This window comes from Sphaeramia orbicularis, chromosome 22 (assembly GCF_902148855.1).
Source record: "Sphaeramia orbicularis chromosome 22, fSphaOr1.1, whole genome shotgun sequence".
NCBI classification, from domain to species: Eukaryota; Metazoa; Chordata; class Actinopteri; order Kurtiformes; family Apogonidae; genus Sphaeramia; species Sphaeramia orbicularis.
In genome coordinates this window covers 45,116,048-45,134,012 of record NC_043978.1, presented here as the reverse complement: position 1 = coordinate 45,134,012, position 17,965 = coordinate 45,116,048, and the positions used below count along the sequence as shown (strand labels likewise).

The 17,965-nt window shown below is 41.7% G+C and overlaps 1 protein-coding gene across 1 annotated transcript in view; it reads right to left on the bottom strand.

Annotated features, from left to right (window-relative positions):
- The window catches only part of bcl11ba (BCL11 transcription factor B a), a 47,011-nt gene extending 33,168 nt beyond the window's left edge, over window positions 1-13,843 (bottom strand). The window contains exons 1-2 of the mRNA XM_030127374.1: window positions 12,955-13,843; window positions 2,609-3,103 (exon numbers count right to left, since the gene is read on the bottom strand). Of these exons, the coding sequence (XP_029983234.1) occupies window positions 2,609-3,103; window positions 12,955-13,009 (550 nt within the window). The 5' untranslated portion in view covers window positions 13,010-13,843. The remainder of the gene's footprint in view (window positions 1-2,608; window positions 3,104-12,954) is intronic.
- Window positions 13,844-17,965: the final 4,122 nt, after the last annotated feature.

Here is a 17,965-nt window from a genome sequence, read left to right as displayed (position 1 = left end):
GAGGGCTGCTTCTATCAGAATGAAAGGAATAAACAAGCCTCCAGAACAACAAAAATCAGGTTTGGAGGAGAAAATAAAGTCTTTACAAGATTGAGCTGCAACATTTACAGTAACTGGTATAATACTGGTTTGTATTAGAGAGCTCATACATTCATCTATTTGTGATTTTGTATGTATTAAACCCAACGTGCACTCAGTGGTTCATGGTGAAAGTCTCATCTAATCTGCTTCGGAGTGCAGAAACCCCCCAGATCGTTTTAGTCATATGGGCCTGGTCTACTTACTAGTTAGGGTTAAAATAAAGCACGATAATGAAGCGTTTGGTTTGTATGAACCACATGTCAGGACAGTAAACTACTGTTTGTGGTTTGCTTCTTCTGGATCTATTTTTCTCTGTGCAGCAGCAGTCCTGAATCTTTAATACAGCTTGTATTACTTCATATGGTCACATTCTCATTTGGAACTTATTTTATTTTTCTTCTCTCTGCTCTTTTGTTCTGTGTTGATTCTTTTTTTATCTATAAAATTTCCAAAGTATTGATCCCTACACCTCCATATTTCACTTTCATACAGACAAAAAAACTTGCCAATATGATCTTTATACCACCTTAAACCTATGAGCATGAATGGGAAAAACACTGGGTTGCAAACAAACAGGTTAGATCAAATAACAGTAAGTTGTGTATCTTACTTTCTGGGAAATGACCAGCAAATGTCACACTCACACATCAAACTGAACAAAACAGCTTTTTTTTTATTTGCTGTCATCTTTAAGAAGTCCTTATTTAGGCGGTGACTCGTGGGCCATTTTAGCACCTGCTGGCTGTTGGCGTGTACCTGCTATCAAACACTGAACCACCGAGTTCTTCAAACAGTGACCTCTAAGAAGGCAGGGCGGCTGAAAGGGGTTCTCGGTGCACACTGGAGTATCCTGCTCTTCCCCTCTGGCTTTTTTACGAGCGTCTTGACTGGTTTGAGAGATAACTGCTGGTGCTCTTCTCCCCGCAGCTGCTCTCCTGCTAAAATGCCTCTTTACCCCAATGAATGGGGGAGAAACTAGCCTCTTTTTAATCCCTCTTTCTCTGCTTTTTTTCTGCCCGGCTCTCTGCTCACCATGTTTTTTTTTTTCTCTCCCCTCCTTTGCTTATTCGAATTTTAATGAGCTTTTCACCTTTTTAAGCAGATGGCTTAGGCTGGATTTCTCCATGAAAGTCGGGGTGAGTCTCTCTGTCACGTTTTGCACAATTTGTTTCAACTAGCCGAGTCCTTGAGGGGGTTTAGGGCTCTCAGTGGGTAATGTGCCTGTCTCTCCCCTCTTATTCTTCTCTTTCTTACTGTTGTCCTTTCCTTCGACTAAAATGAACATCCTTTTCTCTCCCTCTCTCTCTCTAGGCCTTTGTGGAGCGGAGATTGAATGCTCATTCTCAACAGGGTGACTTACAAATTTTGTAAAGACATATTCATGTGTGTTTATGCGTCTTGCTGCGTAGTCAAGTCCTGTGTCACTTTACTAAACTGCGGGTTTGCGACTGTCCACAAACAGCCCTCATCATCCCTCACATTGTTCATTTCCTTTCTTTAAGGTGTAGTTAAACACTTTACAGACTAGATTTATGAGCCTTGTATTTCAGTTTACATGAAAATCTCATGTCTGTGCATTCAGTAGAGAACCAAAAACCAGATCTGGTTAGCTCAGGTTAGTGCAAAAAAACAGAAACAGATGGAAACTCACCTACATCTGGACTAAGTTTGAAAGGCTGAATTTAGTTGTTAACCCATTCCAAAGATGTGTAATGATAAAACAAGTTGTGGTTTCAGTTTAAAAGCACATTGAGTTTGCTTGTTGTGCCTCTGCAAAAACCAGATCTCATGCCTATTGATTGCATCTAGAAAACAGCACTAGGCAGAGACACTTTAAGTCAGTTATAGAGCACACTGGTAATAATAAACTAAAATGGAAAAACTAAACACTGATATACTGATGTCACATCATGTGATCTTTAAGTCCAAAACTAACCAAAATGTGCAAATATTAACCCAGTTCATTATCAAAACAATTATTATTTTATTTCTCTTTTGTAACTCTTCTTAAGTCCTATTGAGTTCAGTTTTTTCAGGTTAAATCTACAAACACTAAGTGGCACATGCATGGTTGGTATACTGGTCAGTCCATTTCTTAAAATAGTATGTTTTATTACACTTTTTGACATTTTTTAATCTTACCTCTGATAAATACTGTAAAAAATGACTAAAACCGATATTGAGATGAATTAAAACTGAATTACAGCTAAGCATTTTCAACAAATAAAAGATAAAGTAAACTACCAAACCAAAAAGTAACAGATATTGATAAAAAGTAATGAAAATGCTAACTTTCCTAACCTTTGCCTATGCAGGTGATGCTAATGAAACCAAAATGTCAATTGGACCATGTTGATCAGAAGGACAAAGCTTATTTCTGAATCTTAGAAGTAGTTTTATTAAACTGAAGTGGTACCTGGCTCCTACTCCATACTCAATGCACAGATGTGAAGGTGGTATAGAGTACATTCATACAGCATTTTCTCTAAAACTACTTCTATGGAGACTGTGTGTTCATTGTGCCTACCTGCCAATGGGTTCTCCTGCTTGGGACAAATTCCTTTGGGGGGCGTCCTCTGTCCCCTGTTGCCTCTTTGACCTTCTCCCGCCTCCTCATCCTCCTCTGGTGTCACTTGGATGCCGATCTCCACCGGCTCCAGCACCTTCCTCAGCTCCACCCGGTTGGCGTGGTGATGAAGGCTGTGCAGAGTGGGGCTCCCTCCCCCGCCTCCTCCCCCTCCTCCCCGGTCGGTCATCTTGTCGTAGCAGCCGTTGGCTAACAGCGGCGTTTGGCATTGCTTCTTCTTGTGCTCGATGAAGATGAGGATGTCACCTAGCGGGAAGGTCATCTGGCACTGGCCGCAGGTCAGCAGGTCGTGGTCAGCGTGGAGGCCCGGCGGCAGGGCGTGGGCCAGGCTGGGGTCCAACGGGTGGGGTAGGCCGAGAGGGTGTGGGGGTAGGCTGAGCGGGTGAGGGGGGAGGGAGTCGGAGAGCAAGCCGCCATCAGGATGCTCGACCTCCGCTGGCCAATGAGAAAAGAACGGAGAGGTGATGTCAGAAGACCAGACACCCAACACTGGTAAAAGTTTACTCTTTGACATGGACATTTGAGAAAGAATGGAGCTGCTTTGTCCTTATAAAGCAGCTGTTCTATTTGTTGTGTTGTTTCTAAAGTGTCAGATAATGCAATGATTCATTTTGATATATATGGACCCTGAATGTAAGTATGTCTTGGTGACCAAAACCTTTGATCTAAAGCTCTCAGAGTTTGGAAAACGGTGTACCCGTCCAATTTAACAAACAGATCCAAGCAACTTTTCATGCAACGATTAATCTTATGTGCAGAAGAAGTCTAATTGCAAGTCTATGAATGGCTTCAAGGAAAGTGTGCTTTTACCTCTTTAGCGTCCTTAAGAGACAAGATGTGGTTAAACTGTTTATAGATTTCTATTGACAGAACCTTCAAATGTGCTCAATAAGCAATAAGAAAAGGTACATACATGGTTTTTGCACTTGAAACAACCTGTCATACACAACAACTCGTATGTATTTGTAGATGTAGCCTGTTTCCTTTAACAAAGATCATATGCCACTACACAGTGTTAGCATGAGGAGAGCTAAAGACAAAAACTTAGTAGCAGAAACCTTGAATCATTAGTTTCTAGAATTTAGTTTCAAACTTTTTGGTTTAAAGTGTAGAGTGCATAAATAAGTGGATAGAGCCACCGTCGGTTTACTGAGCTGCAACATTTGACAAAAGACAGGAAGCATGATTAGTGATAGACGAACTAATACTCAACGCTTACGCTAGCTTACTGGCACAGTAGAGTACCATACTTCAAATATATTCATAACAAAATCATGTTATAGTCTTGTGAGTGTAACTTATTAACCACAACTACAACTGAGCTCTTTGTCAGGAGCAAAAATGTTCTATTGGCTAAAAAGATGCTCTGACTCTGCAGGCGTCAAACAGCTGTTAAATATATATCAAAGCATTCTATTAACTCAAAAATCTTATCAAAGGAGGAATAACTTAAAGATGGAGCACCAACAGGATGACTAGAGGGTCCAAATGAAACAAGTGAGACCAGAATGACCCACTGGAAAGCTCAATGTACATCTCTGGAGGTTTTTTTCAGCCAGCATCTAGTGGTCAGCAGAGGTATTACACTTTCAAATATTTCCGCAATGGCATCACTCCTTGGTTTAAAATGAACCACTGAGGCACACTCTTGATAGTAAATTTGAGATGAAATTCACAATAACAAATGTGAAATTCCGAAATATCTGACCTCTAGTCTAATAAACAAACCACCTCAACAGTCATACTGGGAACCATTGATCCAAAAGTCCCCAGAACTGTATAGATAGAGCTACAATACTTCTATACATTACACCTCTCCTCTTTTTTTTTTGCTTGGTACCGTCAGTAGATGTATAAAATACTAACAGAAGTAAAAGCTGTTATGACTAGTCTTTAAGTATGAGACTGGTTTACATTATCACTTCAAGCAAGTAGAGGGGAATGAGTGAAAAGGTCTGGGAGAGGATGGAACAAAGAACTGACGATAGAGGTAAACAGGAAAAGAGACATCGTCATCTCTCTCTCTCTCTCTAATACAAGATGATGGATTAGCAGCAGGTTGGCCATTTGTCTCAGCCTCCACATTAGAAATGCAAACAGATTTGGGATGTCAAATGCTGATGGAGGCTCCAGATGGAGCAGCCCACCTCAGTATCTACCTGCTTTAAGTCTGCTTTTAAATACTGATGCACACTCTGCTTTTCACACTGGAAATCTGAATTTGCCTGAATATATTAAAAATGTTCCTAATGGGAGTGGTTTCCGATATTTTTGACTTTTACATGCTTATATTGAGCAACATTTGTGTCCGCTTATAACATATTTTAGCAGTTCCAGACTGATTTTAGTAATTTCAGATGGGACACACTTTGGAGTAAGAGTAGCACAAATATGTTTTTTTTCTTTACATGACTGATTTTAGCTCAATTTGTGCTCTTTTATACACTGAATTCAGATGACTAATGTTTGCTCTATGTATAATTATTTGATAAAATGACATATCTATACTGTCAGTCAATACTGCTAAAAATAAATTAAAAAGTGCAGTAAATACAAACAAGTCTTTCATGCATTTTTGTATGGAACGTTATTATGACACACAGTAAGTCACAACTGTAAAATACAACAAAAACAATAATTTTAAGCCAATAATGTGTATAACTAACAATAAAATGCATTTTGTGTGACATGTTGTAGTAATGGCCAGTATTTCTCATCATCCTAACTGAACTTATAAAATGCTCTTTTAGTCAAAGACAAGTATATTTATGATTTTTTTTTTTAGAGATAGAAAAAGCCCAGACATATATGTGTGTGAGCAGGTGTGCAGTGTATTCCCTCTGTCAGCCCACATCTCTGCACGTTACAACTACACCGCTCCCTTTGCATGTGCATGTATGTTGCATGTTATTCTGCAACCGTCGTATGTCGTAGCATGTTTGTATGTGCACGGGTAGACGTACATGTAAATTATCTGTGTGTAGATGTGTGTGTGTGTGTGTGGCCTCCAGGCTGTAACCATCTGTCCTCTACTACTGAAATGAACAGCCATGTACAGTACAGTGCATTTCCCCCACAATAAACATTAGAAAGAATAATGTCAGTGAGTTGACCTGGAACAAACACATTCGGCAATTACACTGACCCCTGAGAGCCCTGGCTTCATCTGAGAGACCAACTATTAGAATTAGATGAGAAATGAAATAAAGCTCAAAAAAGCGTATCTCACTTCCTGTGTGTGTATGAATATATGCTGATCAACTGATTTTGTCAAAGCCACAGACGTATGTTTTATTCATTTGTGCTCATCAATAAATGCCCTGATGTTTGAAATGATGTTAATATAAATTCCAGTGTTTTCACAGCGGAAGACTGTATCAAAAAACAAAATGAGCATTTGGATGCAGTTTGGGTATACGTGATTGGAAGGAGCCGAGATGTGTGTATGCAAATGATGGATGTGAAGAAAGGGGTGTCACTTTGGCCTGATTTACTTAATAAGGCTTGGGTGAGTCAGCCAAGAGAACTAATAGGATTTCAGTTAACCGGGCTGAAGAGGAGCAAAATATATATATATATATATAAAAAATAAAAAATCAAAGGAAATGGAGTATCTAAATTTGAACTGTGGAAAAATAAAACTCGGCTGTTGACAAACCATCTGCAAAAGCTGCACAAGTATTTAAACAGGTGAATAAAATGAGCGTTTGGGTCACGTGGAGGCCTAAAGGTGTCCACGCCGCTGTGCGTTCCCGTCGTCAGGGAAAAGTCTGGGAGCAGACCTCCATCTCTGGGGTTCAGTTTCCTCTATTTACAGCCTATCACTCCAAATGCGCTGTTAATCCATCTAGACCCTTCACGCTTTCCACACAGCCGTCACATAATAAGCTCGACACAAATGGGATAGCATATTAGCAGCAAGCTGCTTCTCAAATATTTGTTCTCGTTGGTCGTCACTAGTTTGTTTTTGATGATTTTACCCTTTTTTTAAAAAAGCGTTATAACTTCCCTCTGTTCTGGCTGATGAAAACCTTGCAAAGACCAATGAAAATGATGAGTGAATGTGTGTGTGTGTGTGTGTGTGTGTGTGTGTGTGTCAGAGAGAGAGAGAGAGAGAGTGTATGAGGTCTGGACCGGAATGAGAGACTTTATCAAAACTGTTAAAACTAGTGGGTTTTAACTGTTTCCTCCACCACGAACAGACACATGCAATGTCTAAAATCAAGATTAAATGTTTTGTGGGTGAGACTGCACACAAACGCACAACCACACATGTACACTAGAGCTGCTACACACTCTCTCACACACACACACACACACACACACCTGCAGCATCACAGTAAGTCGTCGCCCGCTTAGCTACAGCCACACCTCAACATTTCCCCAAACCTAAAGAAACTGACGGTTATTACAGTACATATGCACACGCAGCAGCTGTGTTACTGCTGCACGCCTGTAGATTAAGAAAAGTAATTTGGTATGTGTGTGGCAAATGTTTGCTCAAATCATTTATAAATTAAAAAAGCTTCAAAATATGACGATTCCTGAGCTGATTGCTGGTTGGCTGCACACACCACTATGTGTAATTGCAACGTGAATATTCATACAGAACGTAAATGATTCATCCTCCTCTAAGAGGCGAATATTTGAAGAAAAACCTCAGATTGATTGAATTTTATCTGCCACCACAGATACTGTTGAACAGCACACTTTCAATTTAAGCAGGAAGTGGCTTTTCATCTTGAGTCAATTTTGTTACTGTACTGAGTACTCTCTGGTGTATTTATGCAGTATTTGAAGTCAGTAATTTTATATATAAAAAGGTATGAAAGCACGTTTTAGGCAGGAGTGTTATGGCGCTCTCCACTCATTTTCTGTCACCTTTAAAATGTGGACCACCAAAGTAAGGGCAAAAACGCCCTCACTGGTAATACTCGTGAGCCATATTTGCAAAAATGTCACATTATTTAACATTAACTGTACATAAGTGACTGTCTGGAAGTGCAAAATGTATCTTCGCACTCAAGCTGAAATAGAGGAAACATTGAATTCGAACTGTTGCAGCTTTCAGCCTACTTTCAGACTTGGCCTGGTTTAGAATTAAAACCTGTTTACCTCAAAGCTAATTCAAGTTCATCACAAGGTAAACCCTCCCGTTCTGGTTGAGGTCGACCCAATCAGATGTGTCTCTACGGCAAATTTGCAAATAAACTTTGTTTCCGATGTGAGGGTAAACAGTAGCAAAGAGTTCAGACGGGAAGCGTTTCTGAGGAAGAAGTGAGTACAGAGCCGCCTGCCTGGGAGGTGCTGTGGTAGGAATGAAACGCCCCTCAGAAAAAGACGACAGAAGAAGCTCTTTGAGGGAAATGAGGGCGTTACTTCCAGTGTTTTACGCAAAAATAACAGACAAATCATCTTTTTTTAGTGGTTTCTGAATTTAGAGTACTTTTTTTTTTGCTTTAAAAACTCAAACTCACATGATCAAAGCACAGTTCAAGTCATTAACAACATGATTTCTAGCTGCCTTATTATATGAGTCGCACACACACCTAATATAGACGACAACACACACACATTTCACCCTTCTGCTGTCATGAAGTTACAGTATATGCAGTAAATAAAAAGTGAGACGTGTAGTGAAGTGCAGTGTGCAGGTGTTGACAGTTAAAAGAGGCGAATGTGGTCTTTGAGCACTGATGTCATCTGATTAACAAACACACACACACACACACACACTGCATGTTCACACTCTCCCCTCTCATTGGTAGAGCGAACGCAGCACTGACAGCCGGAGAGCTCCCTCTAGCAGGAAGAGAGAGAGAGACATACAGACGGACAGAAAGAGAGAGGGTGGGTGTGTGTGTGAGTGTGTGTGTGTGAATGGGGGGGCCGTAGAGAAACACACACTCAGAAAAAGAGAGAGTGAAGGGCGAGCGGTGGCAGACAGACAGCTCACCAAGCCTCAGCTGAGCAAACCAACACTCTGGTATGCAGGCAATGGTAGTGTGTGTGTGTGTGTGTGTGTGTGTGTGTGTGTAGGTATGTGTGTGTGTGTGTGTGTGTGTGTGTGTGTGTGTGTGTGTGTGTGTGTGTGTGTAAATGTAGTATCAGTAGTGGGAGAATGTGAACAGCCTGCTGATCAACAAAATGAGTTTAGGCATGCTCTCTGGGAACTGGAAACCCTTGTCCTGTGGATTCATAAACACACACACACAGTCAATAGTGACACCTTTTCTGTTGTACGTGCGAGGTATTTCTAATGTTTTGCATTTTCTAACAGAAGAATAACCAAATTGGGAATTTAAAGGGCTAGTTCACGCAAATTGCAATCCCTCCCCATTTGTGGAACAGATGCTTTTTCCACAAAAGATTAAAACAAAAAAGAAAATGTAAAAAAAAATCAAGTAAAAATGAAGTGTCTATGAATAATTCACAGAACTGTCAGTGACTACTTTTAGAATAAACAGAAAAGGAAACAACAAAATTGAAAAGTTTGTTATTCTGGACGTTTATCACTGCACTTTCTGGGTGTGTAAAAAGGCAATTGTTAAAACATAATGTACAATTTGCCTATTATGAATGTCATTATGCATTCAATACAATCAGCCCAGACACTTAATAAGACACAGTGAAGAAATGCATTTTCCATTTATGGGTTTTTAACAAACACCTCATCTACACAACGCTTCAGTGCATATAAAAGAAGAAGGAGTTGCTAGGTTTTCTCTCCCTCTCTCTCTCTCTCTCTCTCCTCGCTGTCTCTCTCTCTCTAACAAAGACTTAGCCCCAGCAGGGTGCACGGCTATTTGACAAGCCAAAGGGAAACATGCATCTCAAGTGGGCGACTGCAATTTACACGCAGCCCTCTCTCCCTCTCCTTGTGTGTGTGAGTGTGAGTGTGTGCGGCTACAATGGGAGCTCTCGTCCTGTTTGCATCTCTTCACACTAAATCAGCCTCTCTGAGGAAAGCTGGGGTTATTTGCAGTGAATGAGAAGCAGAAGGCGCGTCGGCACCTTCGGGTGTAAACTGTCTTGGCGTGGCGATGCCAAAACACACACTGAATTCGCCTGACAAGCATAAAAAATATAGATTTCCACTGATTAATCTTTCCCACGTGTCATTTGAGAGTGGAAATTGCAGTGAATTTCTTGTGAAGGCTTCCCACTCGGGGTGGGTTGTTTTTTGGTGTTTTGATCGTTTTATCGTACCAGGAAATGAGTGAGAATTAGGTGAGATGTAAAGCATAAAATAGGTGGCCCTGGTGCTGAATCCGGCAGATTTAAAACAGAGGAGGGAAAAATAAAAATCATGCAAAACTTCTCCGGGGAAGTGTATTCCAGTTGAAAATCTTGATTCTTTTTTTTTTTCTTGCTTTTTTCTTTGTAAATCTGTGCTGATCATACAAGACAGGAGAATGCACAAAACAAAGGCTGAAACAAGATTGAAACAAAGGGAGGAGAGGAAATTAGTGGATGCATTTTAAGCTTTGAGACAAGTGGGGATTCTGCAAAAAGTCGCTGCAACTCATAGTGAGGAAGTTGCCTTCTGTCATTTTGACCATAGAGTGTAAGAATGAGGCTGCATGACCGAGGCCTCACCAAACTACATCTTAAAAATATCAGCAATTTAACTTCCAGACACTCCGCCTAACCTTCCCTAACACCTCCTTTCATTCAGGGAAAGACACTGAAAGACAAAAGAGGTGGAGAAATCAGGAATCCATGCAGGAGGTGATTATTCACCGATGTGATGTATCATAACTGGAAATATAAATTAAAAACAACCTGGTTAAAAACAAGATTCAGGTCAGATGGATTTTATGACCTGAGAAGAATTATGCCAATTTTGGAGATGGAGATTCACATATGTGCATTTGCATACATGTCCGTGTTGCTGTCTGCGTCCATGCAAGCCTACTTATATGTAAACGTGTCTGCATGTGTGTGCGACTGTGTGTGTACTCAAGCATACTAAATCTGCAAGCATCTCTTACACATAAATTATGGAATGTACAGCACTGTGCTGCAGCCTGAATAGTGATAAATCAGACAGGGAGATATACAGGTCAGACCTGCTCTGTGGACACAACTACCAAACATGCATTTTACACTTCACACACACAAAAAGCAGCTTTAAATACAGTTCAGTCACAAATCTCTCGTATTAACTTCCTAAGCATCTTGTGTCTGTCTGTCCGTCCACCTGCCTGTCTACCTGTCTGTTTATGTGTTAGCATGTATTATCGGCCCTTTCCTGCAGAAGCTGATGTCACAGCAAGTCGTGCAGCGTTCACAATGTGACCCATTTCCAAAGGTAACAGTACACACTGCAGGCCTGCATACGAGCTACCACACACACACACGTTTCAGCTCCGTTGAGCAAATCTCTACTTGTCAAGAGGTGATTTGACATCTAGGCTAGTGTGTGTGCATGTGTGTGTGTGTGCGACTATAGTGGTTGGTGGTACAACGCTGTGAGGCTAGGCCTTGCAGCAGAGCCGAGGAACTTAATGGAGAGCCGGGCAGCATCGGCCACAACCTGTGCATAGGCGTTTACTGCACAGGCATGCAGATTGTCCACTGTAAATATGGATGTTCCACACACCAAACCACTGAAGTGCACACTGATAGAGTGTAGTGTAAGTGATCTGATCTGGCAGCCTTCATGCAACACAAGTCTCACCAAATAACCTCAAGCTGAAGGAAATTCAGTAAAAGTAACATCTTGATCCTGTGTTGCAAAAAAAAAAAAAAAAAAAAAAAGTCTGAATCTTCTCATTGACATTGGTGATTTAAAGTCATGAATCCAAATCTGCACTTCAGCTCTGTAGTTACATGTATCTGATCACTAGAAGCTTGGACTAAATTGTTTTTCCTCCAGTAGTTAAACTCTGCTTCTCCTGTCAGGACATTCAGTCTTGCATTTGCTGTTAAACTGATCTGAGGCCAGAGGATCATTTTAGTGCTCCGAAGTTAAGCGGCAAAAGGTATATAAAAAAAGCAATTGTTTGCTTTCAATTATACATCATGGCTCTGGCATTAACGTGCGTTTCATCTTTAAATTTCTATTTCATTTTTAGAAAAAAAAAAAAAAAAGTTGATATGCTGTGTAAAAATAAGAAAATGTATTTTTATCACCTTTTTATTTCTCAATAAACGCCACTTAGATTACACCAATACTACACATAAATAAGAAACCTTAATTTCATGGTATTTTGTCCCTAAATGCCGCCACTTATTGTACTCTGCATAAAAGTGCCGTGAGGGAAACCCTTGAATTTTTCGCTGTCAAGGCGTGCAAGCTATTAAATAATCCAAACCTACCATTAATATTACAACCGGGGGGAGCAGAAGCTTTGCATCCAGCACAAAAACACCATGAACGGGACCAACTAATTAAACTGAACACAGAGGGTCTGACTGCGCCACTAACGTGGATATGAATGATTCAATAACCTGTGGAAAAACAAAATAAAGTCTTAGTGTTCAACCTGAGGCACTCTGTGGCTTCTTCAAAGTGCGCAGAAAAAGAAAATCACCCCGTTGAGTTCTTTTTATGATCTTTTTCTTTGCGGCTGCTGGTTATTATAGAGGACTTTTACAGTTTTCTGCTGCATTAAAACAAAAGGTCGGTGTTCTACTCCAAATAAAAGACAAAAAAGGAAAATGTTTTTGTTTTAAATCTGGGAATTATTTCTTCTATTGTATGTTGATCTAAAATGAATCTTTAAATTGTTCACCGGGTTGGAGCGAACTCTGCTGTGAAACCGCGTTAAAAAAGTAATTAATGAGTTCAATTGTAGTAGTTGCGCTTTTTTTAAAAAAAAAAAAAATCATTTAAAAATCTTGAGTAATTTGTTAATTGTTCCATCGTTCATAATGTAATAATAATTAAAAAAAAAAAAAAAAAAAAAAAAAAAAAAAAAAGACAAATAAAGTTTGTGTTCAGACAGAAAACAGAGCTGGTCCGGAAGCTGCTGAAGTCAAACAGCCAGAGTTTTGACTCTGAACCCGGTGTGTACGTTTCCCCTGCGCCTTTTCATTGACTGTAATAATCGGAGTAATTATGTCCTCTATCTAATTTTATTAACGTAGTAAAAGAGGAAAGAAAATTGCTTTCCCGAGACACTTCTGAAAACTTTGAGCAAAAGTGTGAAAGTGTCAAAATGTGCGTTTTTACGCACCGATCGTCCAGGGAGAGAAAAAAAAATCCAGTCAAGTTCTTTAGAGTAAAACAGATGCCAGTCCTGCGCTGTGATGGTGTGCATGTTTGCGGGTGTACTTACGTGTTATTTCTCTCTGGGACAGGTGCTGCGGGTTCCCCTGCTTTCGTCGGGACATCGCCCTGGCATTTACACTGGCATCGCCCGGAGAGCGGCGCTGGAAGGGTCGGCTCTCCTCCTCCGGCTCCTGTATACTGGCCGCAAACTGGCCCCAAAAGCGGCCGCTGGTTGTCCACCCCAAACTAGCCGCTGCGTACTGGCCCCAATTCTGGCTCCTCAAACTGACCCCTGCGCGACAGACCTCCCTCCAGCGGGCGGCGGCTCCTGCGCTCTGCGGTGACCGGCCGAGGCGCAGCGCTGGGCGGCCGGGCGCTCGGTCGGAGCTCGGTGCCAAAGTGGTTGCGCGCTCGCTTGGTTGAGTCTCGGTGTGGAAGGAGGAGAGGTGGGGGGTAGTCCGGCTCTGCCTTCCGCCGCTTTCACACCATATGTCAGGGGAGCGGAGGAAGTGAGCAGCCGGGCGGAGTGGAGTGGAGGAGAGACGCGCGGAAAGACGCTGGAGGTCGGCGGTCACCTCCTGATGGTCAGTCACTACCTGTGTCCACTCTCCGGCCACCCTGGACACCGTGCGTCCCTGTCCGGAGAAACCCGGTGATCAGACACCAATTACCGTATTAAAGTGTATAAAATATGAATCCAATTTTCTTCTCGGCACTTCTCGAGGTGTCGCCAAGTGGTGGGCACTTCTTCTGCTGCACTGGCAGTGCCAGCCAGGCGGGCGGGTTAGACTTGAACTCTTCGAGTCAAAGCCCGGTGCTGGTTTGAGGACAGTCTGCCACCCTCTTTTCTCTTTGTACTCGCTGCAGAGTCCCGCATCCCCGGGCTGTGTGCGGCTCTGTGCGGCTCTGTGCGGCTCTCTGGCTTCTACAATGGGAGAAAACTCAAGTTCAAGTGCGGACGTGACGTTCAGTCTGCGGTGAGAAGGGAGAGTGGAGACTGAAGAGCACTGGGGGCGACTAGTGGTGGCTTTCACACACACTGACACACACACACACACATATACACACACACGCCACTCACACCCTCGCACACACCCGTGCGTGTGGCGCGCACGGCAGCAGTGGTCAGAGACGCTCAAGTCATGTCTGCCGGTGTCCCATCAGGGTTAGGACGGGCTTTATTCTGTTCAATGTTGACCTGAGGGGCTTCCGTAGCGCGTCCACAGGATACTGGACACTTTGCACGAGCCTGTGCACAGATCCGAGACGCATGATGGTTTGCTGTGTGTAATTATCCTGCCGGTCGTTTGTTACACACTTCTCCGCCTGCTTCGATTTAACCCTGACATTTTACTGTTTTAACTAACATTTTATTTACGTTTGACCCTTTAATCCACTTTGCAACACACACATGGAAACACCTTTACAATAAAGACCCGTCACACAACACCTCACTTTTAATTTACGCATAAGTTTGGGACCGTTTGCGTTTTTAATGCGTAGAAGACTAATTATGTATTTATAATAAAAACTAATTGTATTTATATTTGCAGAAGATTTCCGTTTAATTTTCTGTATTGTTAATAAAATCTTTATTTCAGTTGTATTTTTGCATGACAGATTCCCACTGATGCGTCGTCGTGGCCTAGATACGCACACATTTATGGCTCACACACCCTCGCGTTTATTTACATTCAGATCATTTAATTTATGAACACACACTTCGTTTTATCTGTTGTTTAGATTTTTTTTTTTTTTTTTTAAAAGAGTGCTGTAAGTAATATGTCAGATAATTAAAGGTGTTAAATAAATAAAATAAAGGCAAGTGAAGTGGGGAAGACAGTGGAAATGTGTGACCCCATGGTGACCTGAGTGGACAAAGAAGGTATGATGCATTTCAGGTCATCAGGAATTTGTTGTTTCCATTAGCAAAGATGTGACAGCTACTCATCAGGGAAATAAAATTAAAATTCAACCCAAGCACCCCATAGGCTGTGAATGCTATAACATATAGAACGAGTGGAGTGTCCCGTTTGGCACAGTGTGTGTGCTCCTACAGTAAATGTGTGTTGGTTTGTGGATGCGGGCTGATGATAGATAACTGGTTGGTGGCAGAAAGCAGCATCTCCGCATGCCGGCTGCTGACTGACTCCCCAGCACAGTTTAAAGAGAGGCAGGTACAGTATAGGGAGCGTCTGATTTTCATCCACACTCGCTCCTGTGAGAGAAGAGTATGAGACAGGTTTTTTTTTTATTCCCCCTTTTTTTTTTTTTAAAGAAAAAGTGAAATTTGGAGACTTGGAGAAAGACGGTGTGGTTTTGGAAACATGTTAGGGGAGTGTGTGTGTGTGTGTGTGTGTCTGTGTGTGTGGAAACTGGGTGAGAGTTGCAGCAGCTGAGCGGTGGCATCTCTATGATGAAACCCACCTAGCTCAGATTTAGATTAGAGGAACATCAGTGTTTTTTTGTGTTTTTTTTGTGTGTTTTTTTTTAAAGCAGAGTTTTGAACCAGTGGCCAGTCAGCCTTGACTAGAAACTAAAGCTGCCAACCCCTTCCTCCCTACAGTGTCTCATCTGAGCTGGATTAGCTGCTATCACATTCCAAAAACACTCCTTCCTCCTATTTTTTTCTTCTTCTTCTTCATCTGCATGTCTGCTTCTCAACTTCGACGCTCCATCTCTATATCCTCAACCCCATGGCTCACAGGAGGAGGGGAGGGGAAGGAGGGGAGGAGGAGGAGGAGGAGGAGGAGGAGGAGAAGGAGAAGGAGGGGGGGGTCCAGGCCTCAGGGTTCTTTTTTATCCCTCCCTACCTCGCATCTACACAAGCCTCTAGTTTGTTCCTGGGCCAGGTGTTGTCAGAGCGGCAGATCATCCTACAAGAACGCCTTCCCCATCCCTCGTACAGCATCAGCCCAGGCTTTGTGTTTGGACTCACTACTTTTCTGCATCGCCTCAAGTGCCACCGCTTTCTGCTCCGTCCTTCTCTTTCTCTTTCTATGTATCTTCACGGGCTCGTCTTGGCTGTTTCGGGCTGTCTCCCCATAAGCCAAAAGCCTCTCCTTATTTCACCAGTAGGAGGACATAAATAGATTTCCCATGCTCATTTACAAGAAAAAGGAGAGGATGGCAGGTTCGTCCAAATGTCTTTGTCGCGCACATAACAGAACACCCACTTTCATTTGGGAGGGATACATCCAGCACTTTGTCACAATAACAGCCGACAGAGAGCATTATGTTGAAATGTAAATCATTGTCATTTTTAAAGCAAGACTCAGTGCCAGTGTTTTTTTTTTCATGAAGATATGGGATTAAAGCTGCTTTGAGCAGCTTTGGACGGACGGAGAGAATGCAGAAGGAGCTGTCTTTATTGTCGCTCTTCATCCAGCATATTCAGTCCACACACACATGCACACACAGACACCTCTAAACATACATTTTCAGATTCACACTCATCAGTTTGTGAGTTGTAAAATATTTCCTATCGCTGCTTCAAATGTTTTTGAGGTTTCATTTATTTTGAGCTGTTTTCATAGCATCTAAAGCTGTGAAATCCTCACTATTGTGCGATCATACGTGCATTCTCTTCCAAGTGATACTCCAGGCCAACAGCACTTCCTGGATGTGCTCTTTGTCCTTGCAACCTGATTGGCTCATTAGTCAGATGGGCGACAGGTGCATCATTTCCACTTCCTTATTGGACGTTTTTCGAAGGCGATTTCTCACTAAAGGCCATCAGTGTGAGTTATGGCGCGTGGCTCCCGGCGTCCTGCTTTTGCCTTGCCTTCATTTGCATATATATATGCGGCTGTTTGTTTTTATGTTAATGCTAAATAAGCCTTTTTTCCCTCCCCCCTCCAATCGCCTACCGCCTCGGCTGGGCGGTTAAGTTTTAATTAGAGGGACGTGGAGGTGTCCTTTGGAGTTTTAAGATCACTTTCCCAACAACTGTTCACCACTAAACTGCTAATATTGATGTTTATGTGCTCTGATGCATGCTGGGGGAGAAAGCGTGACGTGTAAAGAAGCAAATCTGTGCAGTGAGTTCACAACTTTAAGGAGGAGCTCCGGAAGGAACGCAAACATTTTTTTAATTTCACTGTTATATTGTGACATAAGATTTTAAAAGCCAATGAAAATATACTATTTTGAGGGTGGAAACGTGTGATAAACATCCTTTTAATCAAGCAGCTTTATTTGTGGAATGACAATAATGTAGGATGCAGTTGACAGCTTGGAAAAAAGCAGGTGAGTTGACCTTGAGTTAAATCTTTCTTACTCGAACTATAAAGAGTATTAGTTGAGATTCAGTGATTTTTCTTGAGGTTATAAAAAATAGGTCTATTTTGTATAGTAGGTCTTTTTTGGCTTTCAGTCAAACCACATGATCCTCATGGCTGATTTCTAATTAAATTGTAGGTTTTTAGAATTACAATTGTCTAAACACCTGAAGGACTACTGTAGGTGCACGTTGACTTTACAAGTTAATTCTCTGACATGTTAACAATATTTAATAGTGTATGAAGATCATTACATTTGAGTTAAAGCTTCTGAAAATAAATAAAACGGACCTTTGTATTAGGTTTCCTTAAACAAACAGATCCTTGCCTTAATAACAGGATACTAAAGAAAATATGTATCTGAAAAATATGTACTAAAGTTTTCAGTATTTTCCAGTTAATTTTGGATTTAATAAAGAGCTAGATTTTTCAGAATCAGCAGCTATATCTTATGTAAAAGATTCCTGTTTATCAATGAACAGCTGACAAGTCCTCTTTAACAGCAACCATCAAGTCTTAATGTCAGCATCATCCATTAAAGGGGTGATTTCCTTTTTTTCCCCATCCCGTCATCAATAATGAAAACCAGATTAGAAAGGCAGGTGTTGATGTGATGAGCTCCATGTCGCTCCCCGTTGAAAACGATGACCCTCTATAGCCAGACCCGCAATGCAACACCACCCTCTATTGGTTAGCCACTGCTACATGCAAATAACAAGCCCTGTGTGCCACTGCACGGCAGCTTGTTTGAGTGTACATGTGTGTGTATGTATACTTCTTTGCATTATTTTATGTGTG